Genomic DNA, 21,996 nt, shown 5'->3' on the forward strand with positions numbered 1-21,996 from the left:
CACTCATTTGAATCAGGTGTGTTGGAGCAGGAAACATCTAAAACATACAGGGCAGGGGGGCCCGAGGACCGGAGTTGAGAAACACAAGTTTAGAGTGTTATCATGTTAATATTTGCTAATCAGCACTAAACATTAAGTAAGCAGGCTGATGGGAATTTGTGCAGATTTTTGGCAATCAAAGTACTGCACGAGTTAAAATTTTGATGTGATGATGGAACTTGATAACAAATAAAAGCCATTCAGTTCATTCTGAGAGAGACATGCAAGCGTCATGGCCATCCATCTGATAGAGTAGCTGAGAAACTTCACCAAAAGCCAGATATGTCAACCTCATGGTGACACTAAAGGTCAAGAATGTCAGCTTCATGGTCAGAGAATGAGTGTCACGCAGACGTTGGTGCCAGTTTATCCAGTAGATGAAAACATGCGTCACTGGATAAGTGAAAACGCTGGAGGAAAAGTCAGGGGATCTCCAAAGTTATTAGGATTCGTCCTCTGGATACCATGAACCATCCAGTGGTTGTTTCAGCCAAAAAATAATCTCAAGCACATGTTGGATCTATAGGGAAAGCCTGGGCGGTGGGGTGGGGGGTTTATCCCTCAGGAACCATGAATGTCTATAGAAAATTTGATGAGAATCCACCCACTAGTTGTTCAGATTTAACATAGTGGGCTGACTGACAGACTGATATTGGCTAATTTGGCTAAATGACAGCAGTATTGATGACAACAAAGTTCTCTGTCTTCCTCCTGGTTTTTATGGACACATGGCATTTATATAATAAACTGTTCCTAGAAATCCAGAGTCCTTGTAAAACTCCCATTCCTGAAATTCACTGATCCACAACCCTGGGCACGGGGCCATATCGCAAAACGTGCACATGCCTGCACCTAAACACACCGGCTCCACGCACATACACGAACTCATGCCGGAGCTGTACCTGCATGAGGCGCATACGAGTCATTCCACACGCACAGGTACGCACATGTGCAATCAATGTACACAAAAACATGCTTGCAAAACTGCACATAAACACACACACCAGACCGCATGGGAGGCCCCCCCCCCCTTGACCTCACAGGAAGTGCTCCTCCCCTGGATTCCAATTGGTTGCCATAACAGCCAATAGGAAGGGAAGCCCAACTAGGAGTGGAGCTCTGGTTTTCTTTTGGTGTCTTATTTTTACTGTCTCTCCATCTCTCTGCCTGTCTGTCTCAGAGCTTGGCTGTTTTTTTTTTTTCCTTCTGCATTTTTCCAAGGCTCTCGCTGCCCGAAGGCATCATCTTTCTGTTTGGGTTTTATGTAACTGCCATTTAGGGCGAGGGAGCAGGACGAAAGCAGAAAAGCAGATGAAGAGAAACAGATAGCGACACAATGGAGAAAAGTCAGCATGTCGGGTGGAAGAGAGACAGTGACAAAGAGATGAGTTGTCTTTTCTCTTGCTGGCTTACTGGCAGCAGAGCAGCGTCTGAGTTACTACTTACTCAAATGTTTTTGGCTCGTGCCTCAGCTCTTTTGCCTGAAAGCAGGAGCAGGCCTGAGAGGAGACTTTTCACATGAAGCCTCTCATTTCAGTAGCTAAGATTCATGGTTTGTTGACCGTCCACTAAATACTGTAAAAGCCCATTTTCAAAGGATTTTCAAATGACGACGCGCAGGTTAGTTGGTCGACCTTCCGGAGCAGACGTGAAACCATGTTTTCAAAGTTAAAATCCTTTTTGGCATCTTTCAGCTCATTGTTTTGATTCATGTCCCTTGACCTGTTTTGGTCCTGTCTCACCGCCCTACTCCCTTGTTGTTTCCAGCTGCAGCATGCAACTGTTTTCAACCAGACAGACAAACTTGACAACAATCGCGAAAAGTTAAATCTAAAGCTAAAGAGCCCGATATTTCCCTCAGGAGTTGGTTGAGACCAAGGCAGAGCTAAAAATGAGAGCTAATATTGGACTTTCATTCATCAGATGCCCAGAAAATGGCTCCAAATAAATGCCAGTGTTGCTCCAGGTGTGCTGGATGAGTAAATCGCCAACTGTTTGGTAACAACTCTCCCATATCATCCTCATGAGGTTTTGTTTTTTTAGAGACCTTAATGGTAGAAACACTCAAACTTGAATTTTCCTTCCCAAAGCTAAAAACATCATCATCGCCTCTTGAAATGTTCTGTGTTTGTTTTGGGGGACACGGGTCAGCACATGAAATGCTGCATTTCAGGTTATTTGTTTGTCTGTGCATGCGTGAGCGGATGATAGGTGGGGGTAGCGGGCCTGCCGCTGAATAGGCTCATTATGTTTGGAGACAAACAAACGGTGGACACCACTCAACACATGCACCCGCAAACCCAGCCAGAGTCAAGACACTTATTAGGTGAACTTTGACATGGAAAGCAACAGGGAGGAGGCTGTTATCCACACACACACACACACACACACACACACACACACACACACACACACACACACACACACACACACACACACACACACATATGTCATTTCTGTCCCTTCACACACAGTAGGTTTGCAGCTGACCCTTGATCTCTGCCCCGTAGCTAACTATCGTCTGGTAATTAGCAAAGCTGACATGAGAAAACAGCCCTAAAATGGTGTGTGTGTGTGTGTGTGTGTGTGTCTTTTTACTAATTAAGGTCTATGCTTCATAATCTGAGGATGATGCTGGTCTTTATCTTATGGTTCCACAATTATAGGTTCAAAGAGCACATACACAAAATCCAAAGGCAACATTACTGAGTCTTTAACAAACATGTCCCCTGCTGCGTCCTTTATGTCACAACTGAGTGAACCCATGTGGCATTTTAACAGACCTCTTCATCCTTTTTGATCCTTTCCCTCCTCTTCCTCTCTTATTTACCATCACATAAACCACAGCTTTCTTCTTCAGCTGCACTAGCTGCATTCTGCTTTGGTTAACAAACAGAAAGGCTTGAATAAAGTCCCCAAAATCTTGACATATTCACCAAACTAGCCCTGTATCTTTAAAAAATTCAATATAAAAACAGCTCTGCACAGAGCACCAGCAACAAAAATCAAAAGTCAAAAAGAGTCAAAAATAATTATTCCTAACCACCTTTTCTTTGAGTTACCCCTCTGTGTTTACTTCCTCTTGTCGTCTCCTGCCTGTCTGTAGGATCAAAGTGTCATCCTCCTGTTTTCCTTTGGAGGGCGAGCTGTTACACAGCAGGACAGACGCCTCAGTAACTGCTGGACAGGATGCAAACAGAAATCCATTTAGTGTGTGTGTGTTTGTGTGCGAATGGTTCGATTTTTTTTCTGGTCCTCATTTCTTCCAAGATTTTGTTGAGAGACTTGCAGGATGAGTTTAGAGTAAGGGTCCAGGATGTGTAAACAGCTCAATGAGGTCAATGAGGATCCTCACCAGCATGAAGAGATAAACATGTGTGTGCCTTAACACCTTCAGTCTGAGTTCAGATTTGTGTTTTGAAGCATGTTTTGGTCAAAATTTATGACAACTCTTCTTTTGACTGTTGTTTCATATAACTTTGATTGAATATGCTGCTCCATTTAACGTCGCAGATTAGCATTTTAAATAAAGTACAACATATGATCAGTTTATAAATTATGATTCACTGTGACACATTAAATTAAATCTTATAATATATAAAGTTCTTTCTCCACCGAGGGCAGCTACAACATTAAAATGTATGCATGAGTGATAATAATCCCACAATATATAACAATATAACTCTGACAAGGGGCTGCATCAAGAACTTTGTACTTTCACTGTAATAGAGTATTTCTATGCTCCTATGGCTCTATAAGATAAGATAGGAGCACTGGGAAAATTTACAACCCACTCAACCTCAGTGACCTTTGACCTTTGGTCCCACTCCCCCAGCGGTGGGACACACACAGACTCAGACACACACACACAGACCCACAATATCACCCACAAGCGCAGAAAATAAGAGATGATTGAACAGAGGATTTAACACAGAGACACAGAGTAACCGCTCCATCAGACCACATGTGTGTGCATTTATATGTTTGTGAGTGTGTGCGTGTGCATTTGGTCTTCCATCCGCCATCTGGGAGTAGGAGAGAAAGAGCGGCAGTGATCCAATATCAGTTGACTGCATTCCTGACCATAACCACAAGGTGTAACAGAGATTCCCATATCAGGGACTCCAGCCGGCCCCTCCGGCCCTGCAGGGGCATCCTACAGAAACCTTACAAAGGGTCGCACTTACAGCTGGCAGACTGTACAGATATGGCATTATGAAGCTTCTGTTGCTCAACTGCCTGCAACGCTGACGGTCAAAGAAGAAAAATCATGTTGTTTTACTTCATCACATGATGGGAATTATGGAAAGAAGAACATGACGTTTAAAGTGTATTTGTGTTGACATAATCGAACAAATTGGCATTGTGTTCAGGAAACAGGTGTCCATGCCATGAGGCATACTTTGATAATGGCTATATGTAGGGGCCAGTAGTTGTGTGTGTGCGCGTGTGTGTGTGTGTGTGATGAAGAGCCCGTAAACACCTGGTTCTCCTCTGACGTCAGCCATGCTGGAGGAGACTGTTACACAAGACGCTGACGTATGTTACGTACTGTTATAGCATCATTTGGAATGCTAAAGACCCTTAAAGACGTGTGTCAGATATGTGCGTATGTCTCTCTGTCAGAAGTATGTGTGCCAGGTGGGTATGGGTGTGTATCACATGCTGCAGTGTGTGCACCATCCTTGTGCTCTTAAACACACTACATGCTGTCATGGCAACACTGCAAACACACACATAAACAGAAATGCCTTTTCAAGGCTGTTTTCTCTGAAGTGGTGACATCAGTTAACTTCAGTGTTGATAAGCAGGAATGACAAGTATGCGCAGCCTGGAGTTACCTCACTGCTTCATGGCTGATTTAAATCTGTTCAACATACAGCTCAGCCACAGAGAGAGTGTCAAGGAGACCTCCTGTGGGTGGAATTATGACAGAAGATTTACTTTATTAGCATCGATGTCTGAGTTTGTACTGCAGCTTTTCTTCATGTCATGGCTCTGCGCACGTAATATTCTTCCAACAGGTGATACTGCAGGTTGCTGCATTTCACACACAACAATGCGTACTGCAGCTCAGTTTAGCAAACATGGCACAACTGCAATATGCATGCATTAAAGGTCACCTGTGGTGAAGTATCTTATTCAACACTGTGGATTCTCTTAAGGTCAGCGAGTTTAATTCCAACAACAATCACCTGAAGCTCAATATCAGCTTGTGGTGGACTACAAATGTGGAAAAGTGCTGCAAAGAAGCTACAAATTCTAAAAACGTGGATGCTTCAGTCACGTCTTCAACCCAGCAGCACAGAAGATCTGTACATCAGCGCAGATTCAAGATTAGTGTCACCAATTCAGTATCTGTACAAATGTGAAACATGTTCACAATCTGTCCTTCTGTTCCTGAGCTATGATGTTGGATAACAGCCAGAAAAAGTGACACACACACCGAATCATACATCCTACAATTAGAGGAAATGCACATATACTTTACACAATGGTGGGATGATTTATAGACTTGTAAAAAAAATACTACTTATTGTTCAGTGTTTGCTTCGAGTTTTTATTACAGGGAAGGTGTGTTTGGAAAGAGGACGGGCCGATGTCAGTTAGTCTTTGTGAAGACAAAGACGGCAATAATAGCTGGAATTCCTTGTGTTTCTTTGCCTTTTTAACCTTTCATAAAAGATGAAGCTGTGCACTCTGTGAGAACATCACCGATACTGGAAATAAGCTGCTGCTGAAAAACATTACAGTCATCTTGTAGTCATAAATGACAGCTTATAACAATATCACAACATCAGGCTGTTCAATTTTGCTCGCCACCATCTGTCAGGAGGTCAGAGGTCAACAGTGAGTTGCTCAAGGACCCTTCAGGGGTGCAGATGTTTGCTCCTGTGGGAGCTGTTTGCAGACATTCCCTTTCAAGGATTGTCGTCTCTAAACGCTGTGCCACACCGCTGCTGCGTGTCAAAGTGAAATGCTCCATGGGACGATGTTTACACTGTGAGATGGTAATTTTGCAAAAAGAAAAAAAGAAATGCTCAGAATATTTTCAAAACGGAAGTCTTCCAGTGGTCTTCACAGCAATGCTGCAGCACCGCATTCTACCCTGATGGAAAAACACTGATGCTAACCTGCAAGCAAGGGCGTCCGCCAGGCCGGGCTGAAGTTGCATGAGCAGCGGCTCATTTGCCCTCTTAGTGCTGAGCTGAAAAAGTAAAATAACTGTTTCATGTTTTTAAACTGTTGTCACCTGAGACATCACACCTCCTCATTATATTACAATCATCATCATAAAATATCTCAGTCGCTCATTTTTATGGGTTTATTTAACGATCCCAGTGCATGACCACAGCACAGCCATTTAAAACGCAGGACTGGAGCCAAGCGTCATCCCCTTTAGCGACTGACAAGCGTGTTTACACACAGCCCGACAAAGGGCTGCGAAATTCACATTAATGCTACGTGATCATTTCAGAGTATAAACACAGGCTTAAATTTCCTATTTCCAATGATAAGGAAAAGCAAGTGAGTGTATAAACAAGTGTTTTCCATTGTCTAAACATGCATCTTATCTATTACACGTGCAGATGTTTGGAAAGGCTCGCTGTGTCGCTCGATTCCAGTGAGCAGAAGTGTGTTTGAATTAAGAGAATGAGAGACAATAGGAGAGGGAAAATGAGGAAGACCCAGGAAGAGCGTGAAGCTGGAAATCAAAAATACTCAGAGGTTATAAGGTGATAAGGTCTAAACTGTGAACATTTGGTAGAAACTTCATTCAAACTTGTAAATTTGTTTGTCCAAAATATTCCACTTTTAAATGAATGGACGGGATATCCAAACTGCTGTTAAACTCTACTTAAAAATCTCTCTTCAGCTGCCTCTTTCTCCCTCGATTTTCACTCTTTATTCATCGTTTTGTCCATCAAAATGTAGAAAAATATGTCTCCTTTCATACAGCTTATCCATCCAAGCAAACGGACTAAAACATTTTGTGTTATGAGCCTCAAAGTGACAAGACTGTTTGTGAACTGCCCCATTGACTCCACCAGAAATTTCAGGTGCAAATAAAAAACTTTTAACTTCTATTTTCCACATTTTTGATGCCACAAATGCATATTTTACAGCAATGCCTGCAGCAGAGTCTCCTCACTCTCACAAGGTTTTAATTGTAAGCAACAGGAATTATCCTCCTTGAGTAATAAACTGGAGTTTGAGTGGTGCCTCTGAGCTTAATCTCTGCTAAATTAACAGTCTGACCCAGGAGGCTCTCAGCTGCTCCTTCATGTAAACATAATCCAGCAATGCTGTTCAGATCCCAGCAACGCAAGAAGCAACACAAGCTGCCACAGTGTCACACGGCACGACAGATATGTTCACAGTTTGTTTTCATCCTGTCGCACAGAAACACAAGCGACGGCCGGTGTTGGAGAACATTCTGCTCTTCATCTTTGAATCCTCTACCGCTCTCCAACTATTCCCATCTCAATCTGAAAAGGCGTTTGAAAACACCAACAAACAGCTGGAAAGTGATCTGCCCATGACTCACACACACGGAGAAGAAAGAGGTTTTATCCCACAATTAACACCTACAACAACACTCCAGCAAAGCAACAATCACGCAGAGTCCGGCCTGCGCCCGCGTGCATGTGCAGCCTGCGATTGGCAAACCGTGCATATGAAAACAAAAATCAGCGAAGCCTCAAAAACAGCAACAAACTTGCTAAATGCTGTAGCTTAATCACATGAGTCATGTAAGCCTTGGAATAGAATAACAACCGCAGTGATTACACAATGCGTCCTCGGAGCGGCTGTTGTTTGGTGTAATCGTGATTCACTGAAGCGAGAAGTCAGTTTAACACAATTTAATCTTGACTTGCAGTCACACTGGAGTGCCTGTATCCAAAACAAACACGAAGCGGAGGGTAGGAGGGGCAGATCAGTGCAGGATGTGCAGAATGTGTGCACGTACGTATTGTATACTGTAAACAGTAGTATCGTCCTGTGCATGTGGCTGTGTTTTGGAGTTGCTGGCTGAGGTTTTGGTGTGAACAGATGCGATGAAACCAGCGGAAAGCTTCTGAGACACATCGTCTTCGACATGTCGCTCTCTCTGCTGCGTTTTTTTCCACAGATGAGCCGAAGCTGCTGGGAGTTTAAAACCCCCCGGGGGGCATGCAAGCTTTCAGGCCTCGGCCATGTGTGGCATCGCAGGACATTCCTCCCAGCGGCTTCCTGGCTTTCATGGCTCGGCCTTCATCACCGAGCTCAACACACACTTCCTTCCTCTGTGTTTGTGTGTATGTGGGCATTCCCGCTTCCTAAGTTCCACGAATGCTGCTGCTTTTCATCCCAAAACATGAGACATTTAAAGAGACGGACGGTAATAGACGCTGCCTGAGAGTGAAAACATGTAAAAATTAAATAAATAAATGAAGAATTCTGCTGAAGAAATTAGGGCTCCTTAATGATTTTCAATTTTTGGGAGAAATTTGGGGATTGTCTGGCACGAAGTTCATGAAGGGGTAGCACAAACTGCACATTTGCAGGATGAAATGAACATTTTCTCATCTTTTTCACTTTCCAAAGATAAGATAAAACATCATTGATTCTACGCTGGGGAAATTTTGTTGTTACAGACAGCAAGATTAAAAAGGAGATTTAGAAAAGAACAAATAGACACGAAAAAAAGAATACAGAATAAAATCAACTATATGTATGGAAATTATATACAAAGGAGTATAAAAATAATATCGGGGTGGCTCAGTTTCACAAAAAGAGACATGGGACGATGACACAACCTTAAGTTTTTAGAAGGAATAATAAAAAAGTCACCTTGTAGGCTTTTATTTGCACATATATATCCAGAGATGAAACAGTAATAGAGTTCTTATTTTACTGATGGTTTTACATGAATGATAAACTTACTATACCTTAGGTTGAGGAGCAAAGACCACGCCTCATCTAATTCAGCTCTCACCTCCATTTAATCTCTTATCGCTCTGTCCCTGACTCTCTTTTATCCCCTCATCCGACCTGCCGTCCCTGTAAATTAACTTGCGTTCATAAATGGCGTGCGGTTTATTAGCGAGTAGATATTTTAAGTAACTAACCCGACCTCTGCCTGTCATTTAACCTCAAGTGGCAGAAAGCTTCAATGGCAGTTTTAACTCACATCCCTGCCAATATTTTCTGTACTGGAGGTGTGACAGGTTCAAGGCAAATGTTTTACGAGCGTAGTGCACACCTTTTTACACAACAGTCACCTGCACCTGGATGCCTGCTAAACTAGTCAGGTATGATCAATCATGCAGCAAGGTCACAGTCGCGTCTCTCTGTGGATACACACACCTGAACCTGTACATGACTTTGCTGTGTGTGTGTACGTCTCACTGGCCTAAAACACAAGTTAATAGATGTTTGTAAGGGAACACAACAAGTGGTGATTTTTTAATGATGTGGAGCAGTGAGGACATGCAGGAAATGCATGTTTTAGGCCATTTTGAGTCAAAAGACGGAGAGTGCTTGAGACCAGTCAGTTACATATGACACAGTGAGGGTAGCTATGTCAAAGGTACACACCCGCAGGAGGTGAAGTGTCACTGTGTGTGCATGTACATGTTGTGCACACAAAGATGGATTATGCATGAACTAACATTTGCACTCACTCACACATGTTCTTGCTAAGTACAAAGCACACCTGCAAACATGTCCCACTGATGCAACTGTGCACAATGCTCAGCATTTAACACACAGACACACACATACACGGAGTTAGTTCCTTTATGACAGCACACTGCTTATTACCCCATTTTACACACATAAAATACAACACGCCTACGTAATTACTGCAGTTCAGTAGCCTATGTGCACACACAAGGAAGTTTACTGTAGTAATAAAAGCCATGATGATCTTTTTCACTGTAATAACTCTTATGGTCAGCGCGATGGTACCAGAAGTACAATTTATGGCTGATGTTCACACAGAGTAGAACTTCCTCTGCTGACTTTATACCACTGTTATCAGCCCGTGTTGAAAACAGGAAAACTCACAGTCTAGCTCCCTAGTTACCACAAGACTTTGTATTGCTGTTGCAATGTGGGAATGATCAACATGGATCTAAGACCTCTCTGATCAAAGCTACTTCAACAGCCACTCAAATAATTCCAGATAACCACATGGCTGAGATGCCCCACCGGCGCTGGAAATCAAAGCTTTTAATCGTCATGATGGAAGTTTTCCGTTGAGACAAACCTCTAAACGCTCAGTGCCACGTCTGATTTCTGCTCTGACAGACACACAGCAGACTCACATCCTCACTGTCAGTTTAAATAAACACATTTAAATCAGTTTACATTCAGTTTCTTCTACTGTCTGGTAGTTGTGCACACATTTGCAGATGAAATGCACCAGAAAGCACAAGTCAGAGCACTCTATCATCGCTGATGCCAGTGCGTCTGCAAGGCTGAATGCTAATGTCAGCATGCTAACATGTTGACAATGTTAATGCATGCTGATGTATAGCAGGTTTGATGTTTACTATGTTCTCTATATCAGTTTAGCATGTGACCATGCCAACATTTGCTGAACATAAAGTACAGCTGAGATTGATGGGAATGTTGTTTTATTAGTACAGACATTAGCATAAAATAGATTTTAACCCGATGATGGTGCAAGTTGACAAGTCAGGGGATCAAATGCATGCACTAAATTTCACAGCAATGCATCCGACGATTTGAATGATTAACACAAATATCAAACTGCTGGTAGAACTAGAGGGAAAGTCACAGGATCGCCAAAGTGATTAAAATGTACCCCTATCAAATTTCACAGAAATCCATCCTGTAGTTGTGGAGATATTTGACCCCGAACCATAAATGTCACCCAGCTAGTGGCTCCAGGGGAAAGGGCAGGGGTTCACAAATGTGAGTATGATCCATCCTCTGGGGATCGTAAGTGCCTGCACAAAATTTCATGGCAATTCATTTCATAGATGTTGAGATATTTCAGTTGGGACAAACACGATGGGCCGACCAGAGTGGCTGAAAACGTTGTTTCATCTAATTTTATTATCATTTCAAATAGTAGCCAGTGACTTTGTGTTTCTGTGGCTGTGGGAAGAGGTGAACTTAAAGAAGTTACGGCTGTTTATTTTCACTGAAAAGGTCAAAGGCTGGAAGGATATTCCTGAACGAGCAACACACACTCTGCTGCACACACCCATACAGCCACAAATATAAATACAATGGATCAGTAAAGGTGACTAACCCTCAGTAAGGGCATTTCTTTAGGTCCACTGAGGCTCCTAAACATGATGTTTATGTTTGCACAGAGTGGGCCTGTGCAGACAGAACACTGAGAAAAACTGCTGTGAAGCATTTTATGGGTCCGGTCATGGGAAAGCTTCAAAATACAACACGTGAGATTAGAGCTTGTGAAAGTTGTGCACAGCCAGAGCGATTGCCTGCATTACATTTATTCGGAGACGATAATAACTGCTAATTAGCATCTTCATAGTTGACATTTATTTTTAAATGCCGCCCAGTTGTCTCTCCAAAGACATCACACTGAAAGCTGACATTTTCCCTAACTCACTGCCTTTAAAGACATAATCATGCCTAGCGTACTGATAAACAAAAAGTGTAGTAGAACAACACATTTTTCCAGTTAATGGTAGGAAATACAAAATTTGTGAATAAATATGCAATGATTTTCACAATAATTGAATTGTATTCCCTCAAGACTTGGTCGATGCCTTCATGGTCTCCCACAGAGGACAGTTAATAACAGAGTGCCTTTGTTTCGCTTTAGGCGTGATCTCATTCTGTTGTAATCAACAATAGTCCCATGAGCACCAGGGGGACGTGAGTGTCGGAGACTGGATGAGGTAAGACAGAACCTCGCCCACCTCCCACACTCGTTCCTTCCCTCCATCACTCCTCCCCTGCTCCCACTTCTTTCCTGAAACGCATTTCAAATCAAAAACGCAGCCACAACAGTTTATTCAGGATAGCTAAAATGCAGTGATCGCATGCTCGTACACAAAGCTTGAAGTGATGCTGTCATGAAAACATGACTCCTAAAATCTTAATTCATTACAAATCATGAAGCAACATCGCATTTCTTTGGCCACCTTGTGAATTTAAGTTCAATATTCATTCTCTTTTAGCTCCGATCCACCATCTCCTGAGTGAAACATCTGGCTCTTTAGCAGCTAAATGCTCCATTATGTTCACCAGCGAGTCGCTAACAGTGTCTGTCGGTCTATGCAGGTAGTGTACAGCAGGTTTCTATAGGATTTTCTCGCTGAAAGATGCTAAAATGCTCCACAGAGCTGTAGCTTGCCATTATGAGCAACCCCTTTTATATTATATATAGTCACTGGATCCATTATTGATATAAAAACATTGATAAGAGCAGCTTTAAAGCTCTATTTTGACATTGTTTACATTGCTTCTGTAGCCTGTAAACTAGCTTAATAAACTAGTGATAACCAAATGCAAATACTTCTATCTCATTGGGACTCTTGTGTTGACCCCTGCACACACAACACACTGGCAGCCCATAGAAGCCACATATTTACATGTTCACAAACGTATGGACCGTTTACACACACACACACACACACACACACACACACACACATACACACACACCTGTAAACCCACATACAGGACTGACCAGAAACATAAACGTCTGGGATCTTTCCCACACACACGCTTTGTCTTATCCAGTGACCTAGCACTCATGCTGGAGGGAAGGAAAACACACAGATGACTGAGCGAGGGCTGTATTTACCCTTCAAGTGAGGTAAACACACACATACTCCATAGCGGCAAGCAGCATAGCAACACATGCTATCAAGAAGCTCAAGAGGTTAGCTGTCCAAGAATTAAATGAGATTGATATCGCTGACAACTCCTCTGCAGCGCACACGCTTGATGCATTACGCTCCCACCACACACAGCCTCCGATGCATTGTAAATGACATTGTACGTCCACGTCTATTTTCATGCGTGTGCCTTTCCACACGTGTGGCCACATGTGTTTGGCTGTGATCCAAGCCCAGTACACTAGAGCTCTGCGAGCTGCAGATTTAAATGAAGTGCATGGCACCTCAAACCGCTGCAGTTAAACGTTAATGTGCAGTCGATAAGCAACGCTCTGAAAATAAATACATTTTTATGAATTCCAAGAAAAACCATTAAAAGCCTACATGTGTTTTTATGAGCAGGGTGTGTGCACAAAGTGGAAATTCTGTGAAAAGATGAACTTGGATTTATAATTCTGCTGTGCGTTTGTGATTTATGTGCGTCTATGTGTGTGAGTTATGGTGTTGTGAGTTACAGTGTCCCAGCAGGGGAACCTCAGCACCAGAGGGGGGGGGTTTCCTGTTCGTTCTTGGCACAAATGCGACTGGAACAAGTGGATGAGGAACAAAAGTGTGACACAACAGCACTCTTGGCCTAAAGCTGCAGCCGGAGATTTATTTCATGTGTAATAATCAGCTCAAGGTTTTCAGGATGAGTTGATTTTACAATTGATGTCTTTGTGAAAAACCATATCAAAATAGCATTTAAGCAGGGTCGAGATTTATGCTCAAGGGGCAGATTTGTGCTTCTATTTGTGCTTTATATCTGCTGTGTTTCCCTCTATGACACAATAATTGTGGGTTTATGACTGAGAGAGCAGGAGACAGTGTGTGTGTGCGTGTGTGTGTGCGTGAAAATGTAATTGTTTATATATGGTTGGATGTGAAGTTTTGTCTGGTATAGCTGATCTTGGCTCTATTTTCAGCCCTCTAAAAATCTTTTCACGTGCACACACGCGCGCACACACGCACGCACACACACACACACACAAATAGGAGCAAATTACATCTTTTCCCGTAAAGCTGTTTCAGATTCAAACCGAGTCAGCTGTCATTTCCCCCCTGAAATGAAAAGAAAACACACATTCCCCCCCTGGACAGGGGAAGAGGAGGAAGGAGAGGAATAGAGAGAAAGGGAAAGAGGAAATGAAGATGAGGAGGAATGTATGAGGAAGAGGGAGAGACAGAAACGGAGGGAGAGAAGAAAAAACAAAGCAGAGAAAAAGCTTGTGTATCTGTTTTCAGATGACTGCTGGAGTAGCGATGGAGCGAGCAAATCTGCGACTGGGGTGCGTTGATCTATGCATTCAGCCACACCTATTCTCACATGGTGGCAGTAAGGTAGTTTTTCACTGTTTGCCATGAGAGAAAATCTAGATTTAAACATTTCTCAACTATGACACTCACGCCATGTTTGCATATTTATCTGCATAAGTGCGGACTTTGCCTCACACAGGTGCTGTTCACACTCGCCACAACAGGATAAAGAAGCCAGGTTGTGAGCAAAGAAAGGTCAAGGGTTGGAATCCCGGAGCAGCAGGATAAATCTGGGCTGGGAAATGAAAGGGCAGACCTCTTTTCCTCCGCTGAGATACCCTTTAGCGAAGGCCCTTCCAGGTGTGTAACAGTGAGCGTGTGTGAGCTAATCCTGAGCGAACAGCTCTAAACTCTGGTAAGAACACAGAGATCCGACTGCTGCTGGCGCTTTCTGACTCCCTCATTACGCTGAAGCCCTGCCTTATGGACTTTACGATAAGTTATGGCAAAGACCAAGCTCCCAAAACACAGCTGATTCCACCTATGCAAGACAGCTCTGACAAGATTTTGAATCCTGTATGAAGGCAAGAAGACCACAGTGATGTGGCCAGACCTTTTGACTGTCTGTGGAATAGCAATAATTTACCATTTCTCATATCTACATTCCGGTATCTTACAATGAGTGCATTTGAAAGATTTAGAAGATAATTAGTCCTGCCAATCAAAGCAAACGCCATTCAAATATAATTTAAAGGTTTCATGCTTTATTCATCTTTATTCACGGTCTTCATCAGGCTGAACGCTCCAGAACAAGCTAGTAACTGTGCTTTGAGCTGCGATTGTTCTGTCAAACTACAAGAATGAACCCTCCGGCTTACCTATGAGCAGACAGGGACAGGCAGTACTAGAAGTGCTTTGACTTTGAAATACGTACTGTACTTCATGACAACAGAGGAAACTCCATCAACTAATGAAGACAAGTGAAAATAAATGTGATATTAAGTCACATGAGATAGATTTGAAGCACACAGGCTTGAATTATGGTCAGTCACAACTTTGAACAATCTGGACATTAGATACGACAGTAGGTCTGAATGGAGACTGTCCATTGTTTCCTGCTCATTGTCTGTCTGAAAAATGTCTGAAAAATGTCACTCTGATTGGCTAGTGGTCATTGCCTGGTTCGGGTTCAGTTCAGGGTTCGACAAACATGTCAGTGTCAGAGCCAATCAGAGGCAGAGTAGGGGCGGGTCTTTGTGAAATCCATCCATCCATCCATTTTCTATGCCGCTTATCCCTTTCGGGGTCACGGGGGGCCGGAGCCTATCTCGACTGTCAACGGGCGGGAGGCGGGGTACACCCTGGACCGGTCGCTAGCCGATTGCAGGGCACATACACACAACCATTCACATTCACACTCACACCTAGGGGCAATTTAGAGTCACCAATCAACCTAACAAGCATGTTTTGGGTCTGTGGGAGGAAGCCGGAGTGCCCGGAGAGAACCCACACATGCACAGGAAGAACATGCAAACTTCACACAGAAAGGCCCGACCCGGGAAATGAACCTGCGACCTTCTTGCTGTGAGGCACGCACACTACCTGCTGCGCCACCGTGCAGCCATCTTTGTGAAATATGCTGAAAAATCGCAATATTGGCTCGTTGGAACAATGGCATGGCCTCATCTGAACAAGATACTCAAACCATATATATTCTGTTTGTCAAAATGTGCAAAGACATGACACATATGTACCATAGTTTGGACACACACAGCAAATATTACATTACACGCCTATTACACAACTACAGTCATTTAAAGATGAGGCTCAGTTGGGTCTCAGATGAAAGTTCCTGGAATCACACACACACACTTTCTCGTACTTAACACCCACACTCAGAATGTGGCATTTGCCGTGCAGGGGCCATGATGGGGTTACACACACACACACACACACACACACACACGCACGCACGCACGCACGCACGCACGCACACACGCACGCACGCACACACACAGGCGGGCACATATACACACATGTAATGTCAGAGAGTGGCTGCAGTGTATTCTGGGAGGTGAGAGAAGTGGGAAGGAGACGAGAGGGACGGTGGTCGTGGAGGGACACGAAGCACCGGGCACTAAAACAGATGGATGAAAGAAAAAGTAGCCTGATAAACAAGCTGTTATTCAGAGACAAAAACACAAGAAAAACAACACCTGAGATTACGGTTACACTCAGTTGTGATTGCTATGAAGCATGTGGATCTATTATTTCAGTAATTTATCAATATGATTATTATTATTGTTGGTATGACTGACGTGTTAAAGTGACCCTGCCCTTCTGGCGTCTGCCAAAGTCACTTCGTTTTGCAATTTTTTAATTGATACTTCCGTGTTAGTCCCTGGTCTCGCTTTATGGTCTTTTTGTAATTCCCTGAGTTTGGTGTATAGAGAATTGAGCCTCTCCTGTCAACGCTTTTTTAATGATGAAGAAATAGAAATTATTTTCCCCCTCAGGACTGCCTTAAATGCATCCCACACCATAGGAGGTGACACTTCTCCATTGCTGTTTTCTTTAAAATAGATATCAATTGCCTTTTCCAGCTCCTTTTACCTGAGGGTTATTCAATAAACGTGAGTTCAATCTCCATAGGGTAGATTTTGGGTTGTTACCAATAGTAATTGTCATTGCTATTGGTGAATGATCAGATATATCAACTGTACCAATATCACATGACTGAATTCTAAATCATTCTCTCTTAAATGCAAAAAAAAAAAAAAGTCAATCCTTGAGCTGCAGAAAAATAAGTGTAGTCACAGCCTGTTGGATTAAGCTCCCGCCAAATATCTACTATGCCAGTTTCTTTCATTATGGAGTTTATTTTATTAATTATGACTTTACTGTGTCCTAAATTAGAGATGGAGGATTTTATTTTTGATAATTTTATATTCATAAATCCTCCACAAATAAGCACACCCTGAGCTTCAACAGACATCATATCAAATAATTTTTTATAGAAGGTCCAATCACTCCCTTCCCGTTATCATTACATATCGGCCTTCTTTACCCTTAATCTCTGTAATTTGTTATATTGGACTTGATTTGAAATAAGGATGGCAGACCCTCATTTCCTGAAGCAATGCTACCTGTGCTCCCTCCCTTCTCAGTTTTGACAATATCTTTCACTCTCAAAGTATTATTTGCCAGTACCATTACGAAGAATTGTTTCCCAGTTTAGATGGAGTTCGTGTGACATCTCTATTTCTGCTCTGAACTGCAGCGAACACATGAACAACACAACAACCAATGAAGCTGGAACTCTTATAAACGCGTTAGGGTGCCAGAGTCACTTCATGGCCAGCTCAGGCTTGTTCACAGACTTCTCCGAAACATAACTGCAATGCTCGCGTTGATTTAAGCTTTCATTTCGTGCTGTGGTATGGTGTGGATCTGCTGAAGTTGAGCGTCACTCAGACACCTCTGAGCGAACTAACAATCCTTAACAAGTTCTGTACATGTGGGAAGTCTCCACTGTGAAAGGGGACTGTTAAAAACCCACACATGCCAAAATCCTCTTTTGCAAGAACAGAAGAGAGAGCCCTTCCCTCTGCAGCTCTCTGCTCGAGTTCATATTAATTCAAACTAAGCCCATTTTAAAGCTTTCCACTGACTTTGCACGCTGTTGCGATGCCAATCTGGCTTTGTGTTCGTTTTGGGTGTTTGAATACACCTTCAGGATTGAATGGGAATAGTAATTTGTAAAGAGTGGGTGTGGAGGAGGCTGGTTCTGGGTGAAGGATCATGCTGTTGAGTTTCTCTGAGACGTTTTCTTCCTCCGTCAGTGACTCAACAACATATCCATTGTGACAGCTTTTACTCCAGAGTCTGTCAAGAATGTACAGAGAAGATGGGAGAAAAGTTCAATCAAATCATCTGTATTCACTTAATGTTAATTAATGTTTCTTATCGCCAACAAAATCCAATTTAAAGGCGAAACCAACAATGACGTTATCATAAATGCTAATAAGTACTGTCTATACATCCAAATCTAGATTTAGCTTCTACCTCTGTACCATAGAGCTCCACTGTTGTCCAAAAACCAACGAATGAGCCACATCGTTGACATATTCCTTCATTACCATGAACATGGTAACTGTAGCTTATTTTGAGATGGTCCCACAACTTTCCCACTGCGGTAAACACCGACTAACACAACGAATCCACAGCTGAAAATAGTCCCCCGCAAACACGCTCTTAGCTCCCATTTAGTAACGTTAAATCTGCAGCTCTTTTAGTAAATTCTTGTTTATCTGACTATTTCAAGAAAAGAACTATAAAATATTAATGAGAATATATAATCTGAATCTGCAAAGTAACTAAAACTGATAAATAAATAGTGGAGTTAAAGTCCAAATGTAATGAAATGTAGTATAAAGAGCATGTGGTCACCACTAGTCAACAGCCAAACTTGATTATTTGCCAAAAGAGCTTCATTTTGCAAGCGAAGCACATTAAATGGTGACCGCTTACACCAGATGATGACTTTTATCGTCCTCTTTGAAGCTATTTGACTTTATCGGTTATTTGAAGGACCCTTAAAGCGGTTGTACACTAACAAATATTCCAGATAAGTGGCGTTGTTATCTTTCGCAGCACAAACACTGAAACATGACTGCCATGCTTAGAAAGGCTGTGTGATTCCTATTAGTGCTGTGTCAGCCCTCCACGCCCTGTTGCTGCGCTCTATACATAGAGTGTGACTTAGAGGTGTAAAGCCTTCGCACCATAGAAATAGATTCATCATGGCAGCTTCACACACACACACACACACACACACACACTGCGTGAAAACCTCATAAATCCAATTTCAGCAAATTATACGCTTTACCCGGGACTCGAAGCTGTGCTGAGTGCTCACTGTCTGCATGGAGACTTAGAAAATCATTCAAAATCAAACAAAGCAAGTATAAATTCATGAGCGTCAAACTATATTTAAAGTCTGATGTGACTGATATCACAGCAGATATCCCAATATGATTTAAAGGGCAACTCCGGATATTCAACAGAAGACATTCCCAGTGCACTATGAGCTCTGACCCATGGCACAAAATAACCAAGAAGAGTGCCAACAAGCTTAAAGACTGGCTGCAGTATAAGCTAATAAGGTGTATCGTCCAAGCGTGAGCCTACAGTGGAGGTGTCACAGCTGGTATTCTAAAGGATAATATTTATTTCATATTTCTTTTCATGCACCTGCTGCATCTTAGCATATAAGTACATTGGCAACCAGCCATCCATCTGTCGGTTAAATCAGCATGGCAAGGACATATGAGATGCTTAATGTGGTGATTACAGCATAAATCACCATCCGCTAGCATGACGTACAGGCACAGGATGTGTATCATGCCGCGAGAGCGACTTCTTAAACACACATTTCCGCTTTTCAGGGGATCATACACTCCTCTCTTCACGTCTGTCCACATATGATTAAGCCTCTGCAGTTGAAATGAGTAGTTGCGGGAAGGACTTGGCATCTGCGGATGTACACATTTACATTCTGCGCCACATGATAGGAGCAGTGCTGCCGTACAGGAGCTGGTGGCTGATGGCTGCCAAATGGGGCTATAGGTTCTCGGCTTATCTGTGATTAAAGGAGCGAGGACTCTGGCTCTGCAAACAGTCATGGTGGCGTTTATGGTCAGTCACAATCCACATTAGTCGCTTTAATTCCTGCTAATTGCTGCTGAGAAATACATACAAAATATGCCACTAAGGACTATCACAGATGCACTTTTGAGACCAATCATCTCCAGGATTGCTGTTCAGTGCACAATATTTAGATTATATTATATTTAGACATTCATAAATACCAATACTGTTCAGTGTCTCACTAATATGCAAGTCATCAAACCATGAGAAGGAGATTCAGGCGTTGAAAGTGTGTGTGTGTGTGTGTGTGATAAATCCAGTGTAAACTGCTTCCAGTTAAGTTAAATGAATGAACAGAACCAGCTTTCACCAGTGGTAAATCTGGAGGTGGTTAACAAGCAGGTAAACATTCTTCTTATTTTTGCTGCCATGAAAATTCATGCGGTGCAGCTGCTGCAGCTGTCATGCTGCTGACAGGAGCTGAAGGGATGGGTATGAGATTTTTACTGAGCAGCATCGCTTTTAGTTTTGAACTTTTTCAGTTTTTAGTTTTTACCTGTGTTAAGAACTTGGGCGGCCCTGAAGCTAATGTGACTTTCACATGTAGACATACACCCACTCAGCCACTGTACACCACCTTTTCTCCCACATCTGTCACTTTCTCACTCATGCATCCACACACATGCCCACACACATGTAGTAGCTCTCTGATTTTAGACACGCACGCACCCCCACTACACACATACACATTTGTTCTTTCTATATACTTGCGAAGACCCTCACTTGCATAATGCATTCCATTGCCACTTACCCTGACCTTGACCATCACAACTAAATGCCTAACCCCTAACCCCCCTTAAAACCAAGTTTAAACACTCAAACAGCCTCTTTGGAGGTTTTGTCCGAAAGTGAGGACCGGCAAAATCTCCTCACTTTCCAAAAATGTCCTCACTCCCGAGGTCTAAAACTCAAATTGTACACATGAATACCCACATACAACCCATGCACACACACACACACACACACACACACACACACACACACACACACACACACACACACACACACACACAGCTTGTCTTCACTGGAGACTGTGTAGCTAAATATACCAGTAACAGATAGCCCTGCTGGTTGAGGGGCAGGAACACTGCTGGCCCAGACACCGATACAGAAGATGAATCGCAACAGTGCATATGTGTGTGCGTGCGTGTGTGTGTATGTTGGGGGGGCTGGGTGCATACCTATAACTGCTGTGAATGATAGGCCAGAGGACTTTTTGAAGAAAGAAATAACTGCAAAACTGCTTTGAGTGTCAAACAAAACTGAACTTAAAAAAAAAAAAAATTTTTGATTCTTTAAAAATGAAACAAAATAAAGGAGCACAGATAAAAAAGCATCTTCTCAAAAAAATATATCAGGTCCCCAACCCTACTTTCACCCCTGGTTCTTGGCATTAGCGAGTACCTGCTCTGTTGACCCTGTGCTGCATTAGAGGACTTTATTAGCCTTTGCACCCGAGCCCTAATTGATATTTGATGGACGTCGTGATCGTAACTGGGTCTCAGACACTCAGCTGAACCCAGAGAGCCGCACAGTGACCCTCTGATCCTCAGCTCTCACATAGACAGGACATACCACAGCTCTGCGGCAAAGCTAAGACAGGAGCAGCGATTCAGAGTCGCAGATAGGCCACGACTGGGAGGAAAGGGGCATGAAAGAGTGAGGGGAAGAGAGAGAGAGGGGGGTAGAAGGAGACGCAAATCAGACAGAAAGATGCATCTATATTCAAACAGCACCTTTCACATTTCTCTTCCCCTCCTTTTCTGTCTTTCTAATTGTGTCCTCTCTGTCTTTCTCCTGGTCTGTCCCTCTGTTTCACACAGTCTTCTCTGTCTCTTTGGGTGCACTAACCTGCAGAGGGCCGGTGGCTGGCATGGTGGATCTCAGCGATGTCAGGTCGATGTCTCGGCCCTGCTCCCCTCTCTCAGTCTTCCCGAGTCCCTGCATAATAAGACCCGTAACGAGCAGGCGACCAAGCAAACACACACACTCGAATGTTGCCCCCGCAGCAGTGAAAATGCTAATGCAAGGATGGCAGGGGTCGTTGTGAAAGGAAATGACCCTGGACGCCAGGCACCGAGCACCAGGCAAGGCCAGGGAGGACAGCAGAGAGACAAAC

The 21,996-nt window shown here is 43.0% G+C and overlaps 1 protein-coding gene across 6 annotated transcripts in view; it reads right to left on the reverse strand.

Moving 5' to 3' along the window:
• LOC139350551 (ninjurin-2-like) overlaps window positions 1-21,996 on the reverse strand; it is a 30,436-nt gene extending 8,440 nt beyond the window's left edge. For 3 of the 6 annotated variants that reach the window (XR_011603528.1, XM_070992021.1, XM_070992023.1), the window contains exon 1: window positions 21,729-21,986. Coding sequence is in view for 5 of the 6 variants with exons in the window: in XM_070992021.1 (XP_070848122.1) it covers window positions 21,729-21,824 (96 nt within the window). In the remaining variant the exon portion in view is untranslated. Of the gene's footprint in view, window positions 1-21,728 lie in introns of all 6 variants that reach the window. The other 3 variants (XM_070992022.1, XM_070992020.1, XM_070992024.1) reach the window with 2 other exon arrangements.

Source organism: Chaetodon trifascialis, chromosome 22 (genome assembly GCF_039877785.1).
Source record: "Chaetodon trifascialis isolate fChaTrf1 chromosome 22, fChaTrf1.hap1, whole genome shotgun sequence".
Taxonomy (NCBI): domain Eukaryota; kingdom Metazoa; phylum Chordata; class Actinopteri; order Chaetodontiformes; family Chaetodontidae; genus Chaetodon; species Chaetodon trifascialis.